General features: G+C 41.4%; 1 protein-coding gene across 1 annotated transcript; it reads right to left on the bottom strand.

Moving 5' to 3' along the window:
• Positions 1-2,596: 2,596 nt before the first annotated feature.
• Positions 2,597-13,828, bottom strand: e4f1 (E4F transcription factor 1). Its single transcript, XM_074695902.1, has 14 exons — positions 13,650-13,828; positions 13,263-13,396; positions 13,098-13,179; positions 12,609-12,817; positions 11,577-11,697; positions 11,327-11,479; positions 10,978-11,168; positions 10,648-10,887; positions 8,610-8,721; positions 8,200-8,417; positions 7,916-8,114; positions 7,668-7,831; positions 6,714-6,776; positions 2,597-3,503 (listed from the first exon to the last, which is right to left on the bottom strand). Exons 1-14 carry the CDS (start codon positions 13,744-13,746, stop codon positions 3,129-3,131), a joined length of 2,358 nt encoding a protein of 785 aa, XP_074552003.1. The 5' UTR covers positions 13,747-13,828; the 3' UTR covers positions 2,597-3,128.
• Positions 13,829-14,205: the final 377 nt, after the last annotated feature.

Raw genomic sequence — 14,205 nt, 5'->3', positions numbered from 1 at the left:
ATGATATTAAAATGTTTTCAGCTCATGGCTTCAGTTGAAAAGGTGATAAATATATTCTCAAACCAGCTTTCAGACTGTGACCCAACACAGATGAAGCAACCTGTGAGTCTAAATTCATGGGAAGACGTTCTGAGGGGATTTAATTTTAATTTGATGAGGCCAGCTGGGGACTCCAGAGCACAAATTTTGGCTGTGTGTGGCACCGATTACTAGTAATCATTCACCATTAGTGACATATCCAACACACAGAGCGGGGAGACCGAGGGTCGATTCAATCAACACCATCCCCGTGTGAGGTTTGTGAATCAGCTTAGAGCTGTGCTGACACAGATGGAGCAAACTGTGAGCTGAAACTGAAGGAAACATGTTCAAAAGAGGACAGTTTGAGCAGAATCTAACATGTTTAAGGAAAATCCGGCAGATGAATCTAGAAGCGAGAAAGCTGCTAGGCACGTATAGTAAATTTAGCATCAGTGATCACCAAAATTTAATGATATTCACTTTTTTTTCTAAAGTATTCTGACTGATTATTTTTGGCCAGTGCCATATTTGTTCGACTGTTGGTAGTGATACCTATCGATACCACATTTTTTCAGACTGATACCAGAACGAGTACTCCAACTTGAGTAATCAAAGGTACCGATTAAAAATAAATATTAAAAAATAATAAAAGTGCCAAACAAAACTAACAGCTGTCAGATCTTAAGTATTTTTTTTAGATAAACTAAAGTGAAAAATAAAAAAGTTTAACTGTTAACTCTCCCTGGTTCTTTCATGTTGTCTGGACAGGACCTAACCCATATTTGCTGTGGTGTTGAACTCCAGCTAGTATTCACCAAGAGAATCGTCTGCTGGTATTGACAGTCTGCACTAGTACCGATACCTTAAAAAAAGGCTGGTACTGGCCCGATCAGTACTCGCCCTCCCCTAACTGTTGTGAATGCTTCTTTGATTTTTAACTCTTTAAAGTGATACTCTGGGATGGAACAAATAGGGTCCTATCACAAGGTTTAGGGCAGAAATTACCCCTACAACAGTGTTTTTGTGCAGCAGAAGCCCAGAGCGCTCACACCAAACACCCCCTCCCTGCTCCTCTGCCAGTTTCCTCTGCACTCAGATGGGGCCATATTTTACTTGACCAAAAACACAAATAAATGGACTCCCAACGAAAAAATCTGATAATGGTCTGCATTCACGCTTTATTTAGAGAATTTTCAGTGCGTTACTTTCACTTATTGTGTCGTAAAACGACGCTACCTACACTGCAGAGCCACAGCTGGCTACAAGGTGCTCGACGCTTAGTCTATCAGTCCGCGAGCGCGGCGTGCCAGATATAAACAAACGCAGGTAGTCTGCCAGGACGAAGAGACACGATGAGAACCAGAGCCTTATTTAGCGGTGTTTTTGTGTGAAAGTAACGCACTGAAAATTCTCTAAATAAAGCGTGAATGCAGACCGATATCAGATTTTTTCGGTGGGAGTCCGTTTATTTGTGTTTTTGGTCAAGTAAAATATGGCCCCGTCTGAGTGCAGAGGAAACCGGCAGACGAGCAGGGAGGGGGTGTTTGGTGTGAGCGCCCTGGGCTTCTGCTGCACAAAAACACTGCTGTAGGGGTAATTTCTGCCCTAAACCTTGTGATAGGACCCAACTTGTTCCATCCCGGAACATCACTTTAAAACACTTTGGACAGCTCTATGAACGGTGCTTAAAAAATTAGTTGGTCTTTGGGACACTAGAAAACACAACGGATGGTAATGACAAACTGTAGTAAATTTCTCAAATTAAAATCATCACAAATAATGCAAACTTGGTTATAAAAACTAGAGTCAAAAGCAAAGATTTTCAGTTCAAAGCTGACCTCAACAGAGGTCTGGTTACAGTATGTTTACATGCAACTTCAGAAATCAGACTATGAGCTAAGTCAGCACGAGACTGGACTATTGGAATGCATGTAAACAGCTTAGTCAAACAGAAATTTGACATAGCATTGCTCGATTGACACACCTAGGTTGTGTCTGGAATCACTCACTCATGTCCTACTTCCTATCCACTACATAGTGAATAGGAAGAGATTTTGGACCCAGCTCTAGACGTAATGTGAGTGCTATCAGATAATGTCTGGATTCAGCAGGACTCGGCAGGTATCGGTACGCCTCTGCCTTCAGCTGATAAATAGTGTTGCTGCATCAGTCTATGACTCCAGCATAACAAAAGAACACCATGGCACATACTTACATAAAAGTACAGAGAGCTACAGCTGCATTCATTCCCGCCATTGTTGATAGACTGTTCCTTTCTCTTCAGGTGAACCAAAACTAGTTTTATACACGCAGTTCCGCTTATGAAAAAAGGACACAGCGCCCCCTGTTGAAGCGGAGTGAGGTGTTCTCGGCCAGAAGTCCAATTCTCTTGTCCGCCGACGAGACTAGACCCACCTCTGTAGCTTTGACCTTAGTCCGACCACTGCTTGCATGTAAACGTACTTCACACAGTCTTTTGTCTACACAGGAACAATCACAGAAATCTGATTTGACCCATAAAAAACAAATCAACAGATAAACAGAAAAGCCAGCTGTATAAGAAAATAGCATTTATTTAAAGCAAAGGCTCCTCAATGCTTCGTAAACAAGTCATGCTTTAAGCTTTGCATCTCTGTACCAACACACACTCCCTGAAGAGCCTTAACTCTGCCGACGCTCACAGCTGATCTCTCGGAACATCACATTTCACAGCACGGGTGAAGATTCTGGACTTGTTTGTAGCTGACATCACAGAGCTCTGCTGAGCTGCATTAAGACGAAAAGAGCTACGTTTTTTAACTTTGGAATAAAGTTAAGACATGTTCAGTCTGTACAAACCAAAACATTACGCACCAGTTTAGGTATCTGGAGGATAAACATATAAAATTAGTCGAGTCAGATTCTTGCTTAGGCTGCTGGCAAAAAGTCAAATCAGCCACTGAAATGAAGGCAGTGTCCACTTGAGTAAATCTATCCACAAATTTTCAAAGAGTTAGTCAATCTTAATGCGTCACACAGACATAAACTTCACGAACAATTTGGCCTTTGTTTTAAAGTGAGATCCCACAAAGCGTAAAGCTCACACAGTCCACAGTTCTCCTCTTCAATCATACTATGACAGTCTGAATCTCCACCTCCTCTGGAGAAGTGATGACATACTCCTCTTGCTGCTGCACCACCTGTATTCCCTCCTCCACCGCCTCCTCTGTAGTAACCATAGTTACAGTCCCATCCGCTGTCTCCACAGTGCCCGTTGTGGCCAGCAGCGTGCCATCGCTGATGGCAGAGGCCAGAGTCATGGCCACCTGCTCTGTTAGGCACTCTGGGGTCGCGATGGTGATGGTGTCACCGCAGTCAGAGATCGTGGGGCCTTCCTCGTTCATCCCCACGTCACGCACGATGATCTGATGGCTTCCTGTGCGACCAGCGCCTTGTGACTGGCTGACGATTCGCTGCACCACTTTCATGATGTGGTTTTCCATCTGAACAGGAGAAGTTAGGTTCAAAGGTAGAATTATGAAATACTTGTCAAAATACACAGAAAATACATGGTTCCATTTTGTTTTTAAACAGGGCTTGACATTAACTTTTTTGCTCACCAGCCACTGTGGCTAGTGGTTTCCCAGAGTTACTAGCCACTCAGCATTTTTCACAATTATCACACAATTTTGTTGTTGGATTATTATGTTTAATATGATTAAAGCCGATGATGACATGCTAACATTTACCTGAACTAGATTTTGATTTGCAACCTTTTAAAATGCAAATGACCCCTGTGCAAATTCAAATCAAGACTTAAACAATGTTTAACACTACATGTCATTATCCTGTATTCAGTTTTGAAACGGTTGTGCTCCTTTAACATAAAAATGTGCTGTCTATAAAGACAAAGCAATAATAGGAGTAGGTTATTATTATTGCATTTAATTAGGGATTGACTGATTACCAGCCAGGCCGATTACAAGGGACGATTTTTTAATCCGACGGACGATATGAAACCCATTCAAAACTGTGCTGTTTGGGCTCTGATGCAGCTGCGCTGCTGTCTGCAGTCACTTCTCAGTCCCCAGCACTGTCCCACCCACAGTACCATCTGATTGATTACAAGCAGAGACATGGCTCAGGTAACAGCCAATCAGCAGTGAAAGCTGTGCGCATGCACATGCGCAGTGATCTCTCTCTAACATTCACACACAACACAGATGAGAAAAGGTTTTGTCAAGAGGAGACAGACTGTAATCGATGGTGAGTAGGAAATAGGCGCTAACAGGGAAATACCGTACCAGATTCAAAGGCTATTTTCTCTGCCTACAAGAACTAAAATCAAAAAGTAATACCACAGTTTAAGAGTACGCTACATAAAATATTTTTTAAGTGCATTAAGTCTTCGGAAATACAAACATTTATCCGGACCTAACTAACTGGTCATGTATCCTTCCACGCAGCGCTAGTGCGCTCCATCCCCCCTCCTCCTTTCAGCTGTAGGGAATGTTAACAAGCTATGCTTCGAGCACTGGTTTTAGCCTCATGTAACTTTAATCAAGTATCGTAATTCTTTTGCCCTGTAACAGCAACAACAACAACAGTCGTGGCAGCAGTAACACTCAGCATCTTGATGTCCAGGATGTTTCATTTAGAATGATTTGATTACAGTCTGTGTCTTACTGAGGGAGAGGACACAACTTTCTACTGTATCTAATGTCCTTAGTGGTCACATAGAACTCATACAACCCCACTTCAGAAAAAATGAAGTATCCCTTTAACCAGCTAGTTTCGGTTAGGGAAAGTCCACTAGCTTAATGCTAATGTCAACGGAAAATCCCATTGATGGGCTAATGCAATTAGCATCATGACTATCTTACTGTCTATGAGCTTATTTTAACTTTCACAGACACAAAAGTCATTCTTCTTATCAATACCCACAGGAATAAGTTTTTTTGCCCCTTAAAAAAACAATAATTAAAGATTTAAACTGCAGACATTCAGGGGCTGCTTGTTGATGCTTCTCTGCACAGAGTTTCTCTGTCCACTCTATGGAAGCCCTAGATCAGTGATACCCAACCCTGGTCCTGGAGGACCCCTGCCCTGCATGTTTTAGATGTTACCCGACTCCAACACACCTTATTTAAATGATCAGCTCGTCATCAAGCTCTGCTCGAGCCTGATAACGAGCCAGTCATTTGAATCAGGTGTGCTGGGGTGCGGTAACATCTAAAACATGCAGGGCCGGGGTCCTCCAGGACCAGGGTTGGGTAACACTGCCCTAGATGGTCAATACATTTAAAATCAGTCATATAAAACCGAACAGAAAATTAATTCAACTGCATTACATGCCTGTAAAAGGCAGCACAAACTCAATTCTGTCCAGTTTTATTCCAGTTACATTAAAATTTAGGAAAACTTTATTTACTGTAGAAAACTTTAGCTATTTATTTTTTTAAGTTTTCATTTCACTTTGTAAAACATGCTGCTAAGCCTGGGAGCTGTTTAATAAACATGTGCTTGAGGGCATTTGAACGCAGTTAAGTGTTGGAGTTTGTATTGTTCAAAATTTTTTATGCCAATATTTTCACTTTGACTGCAGATGAATATCGGCTTCAAAAAATCAATTATCAGCCTCTGTGCCTACAAATAATCGCTACCGGTATCGGCCCTAAAAAATCCATATCGCTCTACCTCTACATGTAATGAAACTGGTAAAGGTAGAAGATTTGAAAAGATAAAAAAATAACTGAAAAATATCTAGCAAGAAACACTGTCTGCTTAAATATCTATTTACAAATTTAACTTTTCAGTGAAAAAATGTGTCATGAAGAGAAGAACAACAGATTTAAGTTACACTGGACCATAAGTCGCATGTATTTAGAATGATTTGGTTTGTTAACAGTATTTCCAGAGTGAACTAGTTGCATATAACTTTGATAAGTGTTTGTATATTAGGAGCTTTAAATATTGTTCCTACTCCACCTTACACCTGTGATCAGTTTCTCCTCTCTATGTGCGTTTCTCGACCCTTGCACCTCCCACCCTCCGCAAGTGAACTTTCCAAATCTCGTTATCAGGCGCTAAACAGCGGGAGCTGTCAGGCTGTCCAAGCTGGAGGCTTGAGATGAAGTCTGAGTGCCTGACAGCAGTTATGTCAGCAAAAGACTACGAATGGACCAATGCGCAGGCAGTGCTCATGGGAGTTGTAGTGTCATGGTCTCACATTGCGATTGATTTAGTATTTCAAATGCTGTTTAAGAAAACTAGAATTAAATAATTCAACCCGCCAAAGTGGCTGGTAGGAGTGGCAGTATTACCCACCACAGCTGGAATTCACCTGCATTTAGTGGGTTGGCTGGTGTTAATGTTAAGCCCTGTTTTTAAAGCTACAAATGTCCAGGAAGCTCCAGTGTTAAGATATGACGCCTGTGTGGAAGTGCTAAAGACCACAGTTCCTCAGGTGTCTATTTGAGACTGACTGCAAGACCAGTGGAAACATCACAGCGATTATTGTGGGCACTTATCATTTTCTTTGGCATTTTGTCCATATTTTATGAAAATAGTTGCAATATAATCAACAATGACTATAATAGACGGCTACATTCCATTTATGCCAAGCTGAATTTAGATTGAGAGGGATTCTCACACCCTGCTATCTATTGCACACATGCTGTCACTTTTGTCTCTGTGTGTTTGTGTATTCTGACCTCGTTCTGCCCGTCTTGGATGAGAGTAACCTCTTCTTCCTGCACTTCCTCCTCGGTTTGAGTCTGGAGCATGGAGAGAGATACATCAAAAAAGTGGCAGAATACTTTCTGAGTACAGACAGACCTTTGCACAGAATATTTAAATTTATTCTGAACAACCTGAACAAAAATAGCCTGGGATAATTTTCATAAAACATGAATAAAAGATGAAATTCAGATACTTCTACGAGATGGTTTCCACATGGCTTCATTTCCGATATATTACATCATTAGTGTTTCTGAATCTTTTACAAGTTTCTCTAAGCACTGAAACTGTATTTGAACAGTGAAAAGAAATAACTTTATAACCTTTATTCAGTAGTGAAAATTTGAAGTTTTTTCTACACAAACCAGAAGTAAAAACATTGGTCTTTACTTTAAACCAATTCCATCTTTTAACAAAGAAAACTGAATATATGTAATACAAAGGTAGGTTTTCTTTATTTGATGGTCTCTTAAAGGGATAGTTCAGTTTTTTTGAAGTGGGGCTGTATGAACTCTATGTGACCACTAAGGACATTAGATACAGTAGAAAGTTGTCTCCTCTCGCTCAGGAAGACACAGACTGTAATCGATGGTGACGAGGAAATAGGCGCTAACAGGGAAATACTGTATATTAAAAAATATTTTATGTAGCGTACTCTTAAACTGTGGTATTACTTTTTGATTTTAGTTCTTGTAGGCAGAGAAAATAGCCTTTGAATCTGGTACGGTATTTCCCTGTTAGCGCCTATTTCCTCGTCACCATCGATTACAGTCTGTGTCTTCCTGAGCGAGAGGAGACAACTTTCTACTGTATCTAATGTCCTTAGTGGTCACACAGAGCTCATACAACCCCACTTCAAAAAAACTGAACTATCCCTTTAATGATGAAAATTAAGAAACAGTGGAGGGCTTTACTCCCTAATGTCCCACCTTGATGATATACTCCTGTGTGTCTGCCACCACCGATGAGAACTCCACCAGGACAGCATGAGGATCCTCAGAGATGATGGCAGCTGTAGCCAGGTTATCTGCTGATGTCTGTCCTTCTGGCTCCGTGTCCTGCTGCTCACTGGAGTCTTCTTTTCGGCAGCCTCCTGTTGGGACACCCGATGCTGTTACCCTCCTCTACACACACTTTTAGTTAACTTTCCCTTTTTTCGTCTGTTTATCTCACTAACCTTTGGCTCGCATATGTCTGTTGAGAGTCCCGTGTTCGGCGAAGCCTCTTTTGCATTTTGGACACTTGTAAGGTTTCTCCCCGGTGTGATGGCGAATGTGCCGCACCAGAGATCCTTTCTCTCTGAAGCCTCTCAAGCAGAACTGACACACATACGGTTTCTCATCACCGTGGGTTCGCTGATGGACTTGCAAGGCGTTCTGGGCAATAAAGAAATATGTCAGAGAATTCATTCAAAAGCTGCTACAGCCAACAAAATCCAAAGAAAATCATCGCTAAGTTTACCTTTGTTTTATATCCCTTGTTGCATCTGGAGCAGCTGTAAGGTCTCTCATCTGAGTGTGCCCTCATGTGCTCACGAACATGCCCGATGGTTTTGTAGAGCTTGCCACACTCGCCACACTTATACCTCCTCTCACTGACATGCACTTCCATGTGTTTCTTCAGCAGGTAGCCAGTTAGAAACTCCTTGTAGCACAGTGTGCACTTGAATGGCTTGTAGCCTGCATGGAAATAAAGGTTAACATAAGTATCAGTTATATCTGTCTGGATTTTCCTCTGATATTCTTAAGCAGGAATTTAAAAAAGTCAGCTTCACATCTTGTGTTCTATTTGGGTTGCATGTTTTAGCAGAGGTGGCTGACTAAGATGATCAAATTAGGGTATGGTGTATTAGTCAATAGTCATGATCTTACCTAAATGGCCCTTCACATGAAAGCGAAAGTAATTCAGTCCTTTAAAAGAGCGATTACAGTGTGGACACTGATATAATTTTGAGGATGTCTGGTTATCTCCATCTCCTGCTTCCTGCAAAGAGAAAACAACAAAAGTCAATTTAAGACAATTTAAGAGATTTATCATTACAGTTACGTAGTTTGACAACAAGCAAAAGTTGTATGTTTGTATGGTACATCAGTAGCCAGCTATATTTAACATTACTAGCAGCCAGGTGCTACGAGGTATCCGTAGGCTAACATGATGACAACAAGCTAACTGTCAGTTCATACAGTAGTTTAGTAGCCATCCATATGTAACGCTGGCTCCCTGGTGCTCTAACACATGTCAGTTTTTCCTCATACCTACTGTTGCTGACTACTGTTCTTTGTTTGAATAATATCACTTAATCAAACCTTTTCTAACATGACAGACATACTACAAAACAAGTAATAAAAGTATGCATGTTTAATGCTGATATTGTATCGGATCAATATTGGTATCGGCCAACACTGAATGCTAGGGCTGGACAATTAATCGGATTTTAATCGTGATTTCAATTTTGCCATCTGACAATCATAAAAACAATATAATCGAAGAAAAACAATTAATATGCCACACAGTGTAGATGTATGTAAGTTCCTGTGCTTCATAGCTCTTCTGTGTTCCATGTGCAGCCACAGCGAGTGTGTGTGACTTATGTGTATCAATAATACTGTATGTGCCACTTGCTGGTTCTTTAAAGTTAAGTTTAAATCAGTACTGAAGTTTTTGAATAAATGAATTATTGTGAATATTAATCGTGATTTCAATATCACTTAAAATAATCGGGATTCTTATTTTTACCATAATCGCCCAGCCCTACTGAATGCTGCGGTATCGGTATCGTATCGGAAGTGAAAATGTAATATTGGGACATCCCTCGACATTAGCACAAACAGTTCAGCCCTCTCTCTCGCTCTCCTGTTTATCTTTCTTCTGCTCTTCTGTCCTTTTTCTGTCTGACAGTTAGGCTCCAGTGTCCACCATCACTACAAAATTAATCACAGAAACTGTTTTTAGCAAAGAAAAACATAGGTCTCTCCTATCACTACTACGCTTCATCAGTCATTATGGTGTTGTCATAAGCCGCATTTCCACCAAGCAGTCCGGGTCGGTTCAGTATGGTTTGGCTCGGTTTGGTACAATTAGGCCTGATCCTGTTTGCGTTTCCACAGCAAACTGTGCCCTCTCATGGTAGGCGGCGTGTAAGTCGGATGCCGAAAGCCACAGCTGTTAAACAATAGCATGACGCCGTAGCAGCACGACACAGTTTACCCCCCGAATAAATCTAACAAAGAAGAAAAACGTGACACAGTAAACAAAGAGCATAGATGTAAAACATTCAGCATTTCGTCCTCTCTGTGATTAGCATGTAGCTCTTTGATACAAAGTGCAATCAAGCTTTGTTTCAGAGAAGTCTGTGAGCCGCCAGGAGAAATGCAGCCGCTGTCGGTGGGTAAGTAACGATTAATTTGACCAATCAACGGTCTGCAGTGTGTTGCTCCACCTTTCGAGAGCGGATCGGTTCAGTCTGGCATCCATACCGAAGGGTCCCCAAAAAGTGGGACAGCTCGTCTCGGTTATTTAGGGATCTGTCCCGGGATAAGTAAGTGGAAACGCCACAAAATGCGCGCCGTAGCGAGACGAGCCAAACTGGTCTACTTGGTGGAAACGCAGCTATAGAGACTTGGACGTGCAATAAATCAATCCAATCTTGCTCGACCTGATCGAGGAAGCTACGAAGAAGCTATGAAGTAGCATTTCAAAATAACCAACATTGGTGCTGATAATCTAATTTTAAAGTGTGGATTACAATCAGGGATATATCTAGGAGGTAGACTTTTTCAAGATCACTTTCAAACTCTTTACAGCCTCTTTAAAGAGAGTGTTATGTTTAGTAATAATCAGTGAAATCTAAGACACAATGGTTTTACAACGGTCCAATCATAATCTTAAGAAGAGCAAACAATAACTAACCTCTGTCTCCATCTCCACTAACTCCTCCTTCACCTGGATCTCGGTCACGCTCTCTTCAGCTTCAGGACTGTCAGAAACCTCTTTGTTTATCTCTTCAGTTGCTTGTGATGTGGTCTCTTCAACCACAGTCTCCTCTGTCCCCAGCGCAATGCCGGAGTTGATGATGGCCTGGCAGATAAGGTTGTCGCCTGCTGCTGCTGCAGCTGCTAGTGCCTCGGCCTGAGACTGCTCCACCACAACCTGGCCAGAGGCAGAGCAGAACGAGTGAAGTCAGTAACAAAGTATTTTTTTAAGTTAAGAAAGAGTGACTTGGACCTTTTCTTTACCCACCTGCTGCTCCTGGGTTGTTCCATCCACCTCCATGGTGAAGTGGACTTGGTGAAGGACTTCTTGAGAACCAGCCTCCACCACACTAACGACTGCAGTTTGAGCCTCCACCATCTCCTGCTCTTCTGGTTGTTGCTCCACAACCACCACCTCCTGCTGGCCAACTACTGCTGCTGCAGGATTACCATCAACCCCTAAATGTTTAAAATTAACTTTTAGTCATTCGAGGTAACTCTGTTTTTCTGTACACACAATTTAATCCACATGGTGTCAGCATTTACTGCATCTCATTAATGTCATAAAAAACTGTCCAATATCACAAAACTGATTTTTCATACAACATTTGACGGACCTCTTTGTACTCCATCTTTGCTGACTAAGATTTCCTTGTACTGAACAAAGCGGATCTTTTCCGTGCAGGGTGTGAGAGATTTAAGGTGCCTAGTGAGAGCACCAGATTCTCGGAAAGACTGGCCACATAAGTTACAGCGATAGGGGCGCTCATCTGCAAGAAAATCAGAGAAGAGTCAAGCTTTTATTTATCATGATTTGCTGAAAAGCATCAACATCAGTCATACACAGCCTGTTTCAGCCAGCCTTACCAGTGTGACGTCGGTTGTGACGAATCAGAGAGCCTTTTGTCCGAAAGGATGTTCCACACAGGCCACATGAAAAGTTCTTCTGATCACTGTGAGTTTTCAAGTGAGTTCTCAAGATGTTTGTCTGTCAGGGAAAAACAATAAATTAAAAGATAATTCTAACAACCAAAAGTGTAATAATTACCCTGTGTTAAAGGATAAGTTTGGTTTATACAGCTTTTACATTGTTTATAGAATGAAGTAGAACAAAATACTCACCCAGAAGGCTTTCCTGATCCAAGCAGTGCTTCTGGAGATATTAAGATCCAAAATCATGCAGCGGACGTCCGTATAAAGGGATCCATCAGGGCATTGACAGCGCCGCGTTACTAAAACTGCATTAATCGTCCAAAAACTTGTGTTTTTCACCAATATTCCATCATGGTCCGCTCCGGGTTAGTCCTCTGCTGCAGTCTGTGTCACTCCAGACAGATTTTTGGCTGTACTGACCTCTGAACTGATAAAGACTTTGTTTACGTTTGTCCCTTAAAGAAAGGAGTCAGCTCCTTTGCGCATGCGCAGTACTCTCTGGAGAGCTGATTCCTTTCTTTGAGGGGCAAGCAGAAACAAAGTCTTCATCAGTTCAGAGGTCAGTACAGCCACACAGCGCTGTCTGGAGTGACACAGACTGCAGCAGAGGACTAGCCCGGAGCGAACCATGATGGAATATTGGTGAAAAACATGAGTTTTTGGACGATTAATCCAGTTTTAGTAACGCGGCGCTGTCAATGCCCTGATGGATCCCATTATACGGACGTCCGCTGCACGATTTTGGATCTAAATATCTCCTGAAGCACTGCTTGGATCAGGAAAACCTTCTGGGTGAGTATTTTGTTCTACTTCATTCTATAAACAATGTAAAAGCTGTATAAACCGAACTTATCCTTTAACACAGAAAAATGTGAAGACAAAAAAAATCTCACAAAACTTATCTCAAGTGATGTATAAAAAGAAAGTACAACAAATATTCCCAGTGACACATTTACACATACTCACAGTTTTAAATGTCTTTTCACAGAGCTGGCAAATGTAGCGCCCCTCACTGTTAACTCTGTAAACAGGCTTGTCATCGTCAACATTGTCAGCAATGTCAGCATTGTCAGCATTTTCAGATGTGGATCCTTCAGTCTTATCTGACTGCTCAGCTGCTTTGAGTGAAACAATTTTCTTCCTCCGACCTCGACCCAGAGAGCCACTGCTTTCATCTGCAGGAAAATGAGAAAAGAAAAACTTTGTAGCTCATGACATGGGCTGAATAGCTTTAAAATGATCAGTCAAACTCATCTTCCAAACAGGTGGGAGGGAATATGACAGATCCCAGCATAGCAGGTATTAAAGATAGCATCTGATGTTTTAATTTTAGTCATTTTCTCAAGATCTACTCTTAATGTAAGAAGATTGTAAATAGTACCCCTTGAGTTGGAAAAGGAGAAACTTAACACCAAATCAAGGGCTAGTAATTGAAATTTGTAAACTCAAACCCACCATTTGTTGTCTTTACTGGTTCAGCAGCGGATGCACCTTGAGCTATTTTCTCCTCTGCAGAACTTCCATTGGCTGCTGTAACCTGTGGCACGATGCAGACATTCACATTTATTCAAACGCTACTGTTTATAGAGCTCACTAGCTGTGTCCATTTAAAGCTCATACCTTCTGACCGTTCTCTGTGCTGCTCTCCTCTCGGACCTCTACACGTTGGCAGTTGTTCTGAAGCTTGTGTTGGATGAAAGCCTCCAGCGAGGAAAACTCAGACTGACAACGTCCGCACTTGTGCACATCTTCATCTGACAGCACAAATGCAACACAATTCGGGTTAATACAGCTTCACAAAATAGATATGTTGCTCATAGCCACTGTGGAGCTAATGTAAATATTTCCTGAACACTTGACTCTTCACAGCAGCGAGGAAGCAAACCAGCTAATGTGTTGCTAATGAATGCTAGCAACTAGCAACATTCATGATGGGGGAAGTAAGCTAGGCCCAAACACAATTTTGGATATTTTTCTTCTTGTTTCTAAGCCCTAAAGATAACACACCTTCATCTCCCAGGGTAGTCTGAATCGTGATGGTCTCGTTGCCGTCCTTCGTTTGCTCACCCTCTGCTTCTGCCGTATGATTATTTTCTACATTCATGTCGTTCGAGTTCTCCGTCTCTGTCGCAACGCTGCTACAAGGAGGGAAACATGGCGGATTTACGACCTGGTAGTCATAACAACAAAAGGTCGTATGAGCATGTCTTCTTCTATATTATACAGTGTGTGGCCTTCTTTATCTGACAAATAAATGCATTTCATATCGTATTTTTGCAATTTTGCATGATAATATGTGTGTAATAGTCTGTTTCCACGAAGTAAAGCAGGCAACTTGCCCCATTTTTTGTATTTTTTATTCTTTATTTAATTATCTATTCATTTATGAGGCTTAAGGGTTAAGGAAAAACGTGTTTATACGGGTAAAACTGTAGCCTTTGAAATGTGCAAAAGATTTTATTTCAATATTTTTCAAAAAGACAAAAAATTGTGTGCTCTTGCAGAACATGCTACCAGATTGTTTTAACCCTCAAAGTGTTTGTTATATGTTTTTTTATTATTC

This window comes from Halichoeres trimaculatus, unplaced genomic scaffold, assembly GCF_033239565.1.
Source record: "Halichoeres trimaculatus isolate MK-OKI-2021-1 unplaced genomic scaffold, fHalTri1.1 fHalTri1_scaffold_20, whole genome shotgun sequence".
NCBI classification, from domain to species: domain Eukaryota; kingdom Metazoa; phylum Chordata; class Actinopteri; order Labriformes; family Labridae; genus Halichoeres; species Halichoeres trimaculatus.
This window is presented reverse-complemented; position numbering and strand designations above follow the sequence as displayed.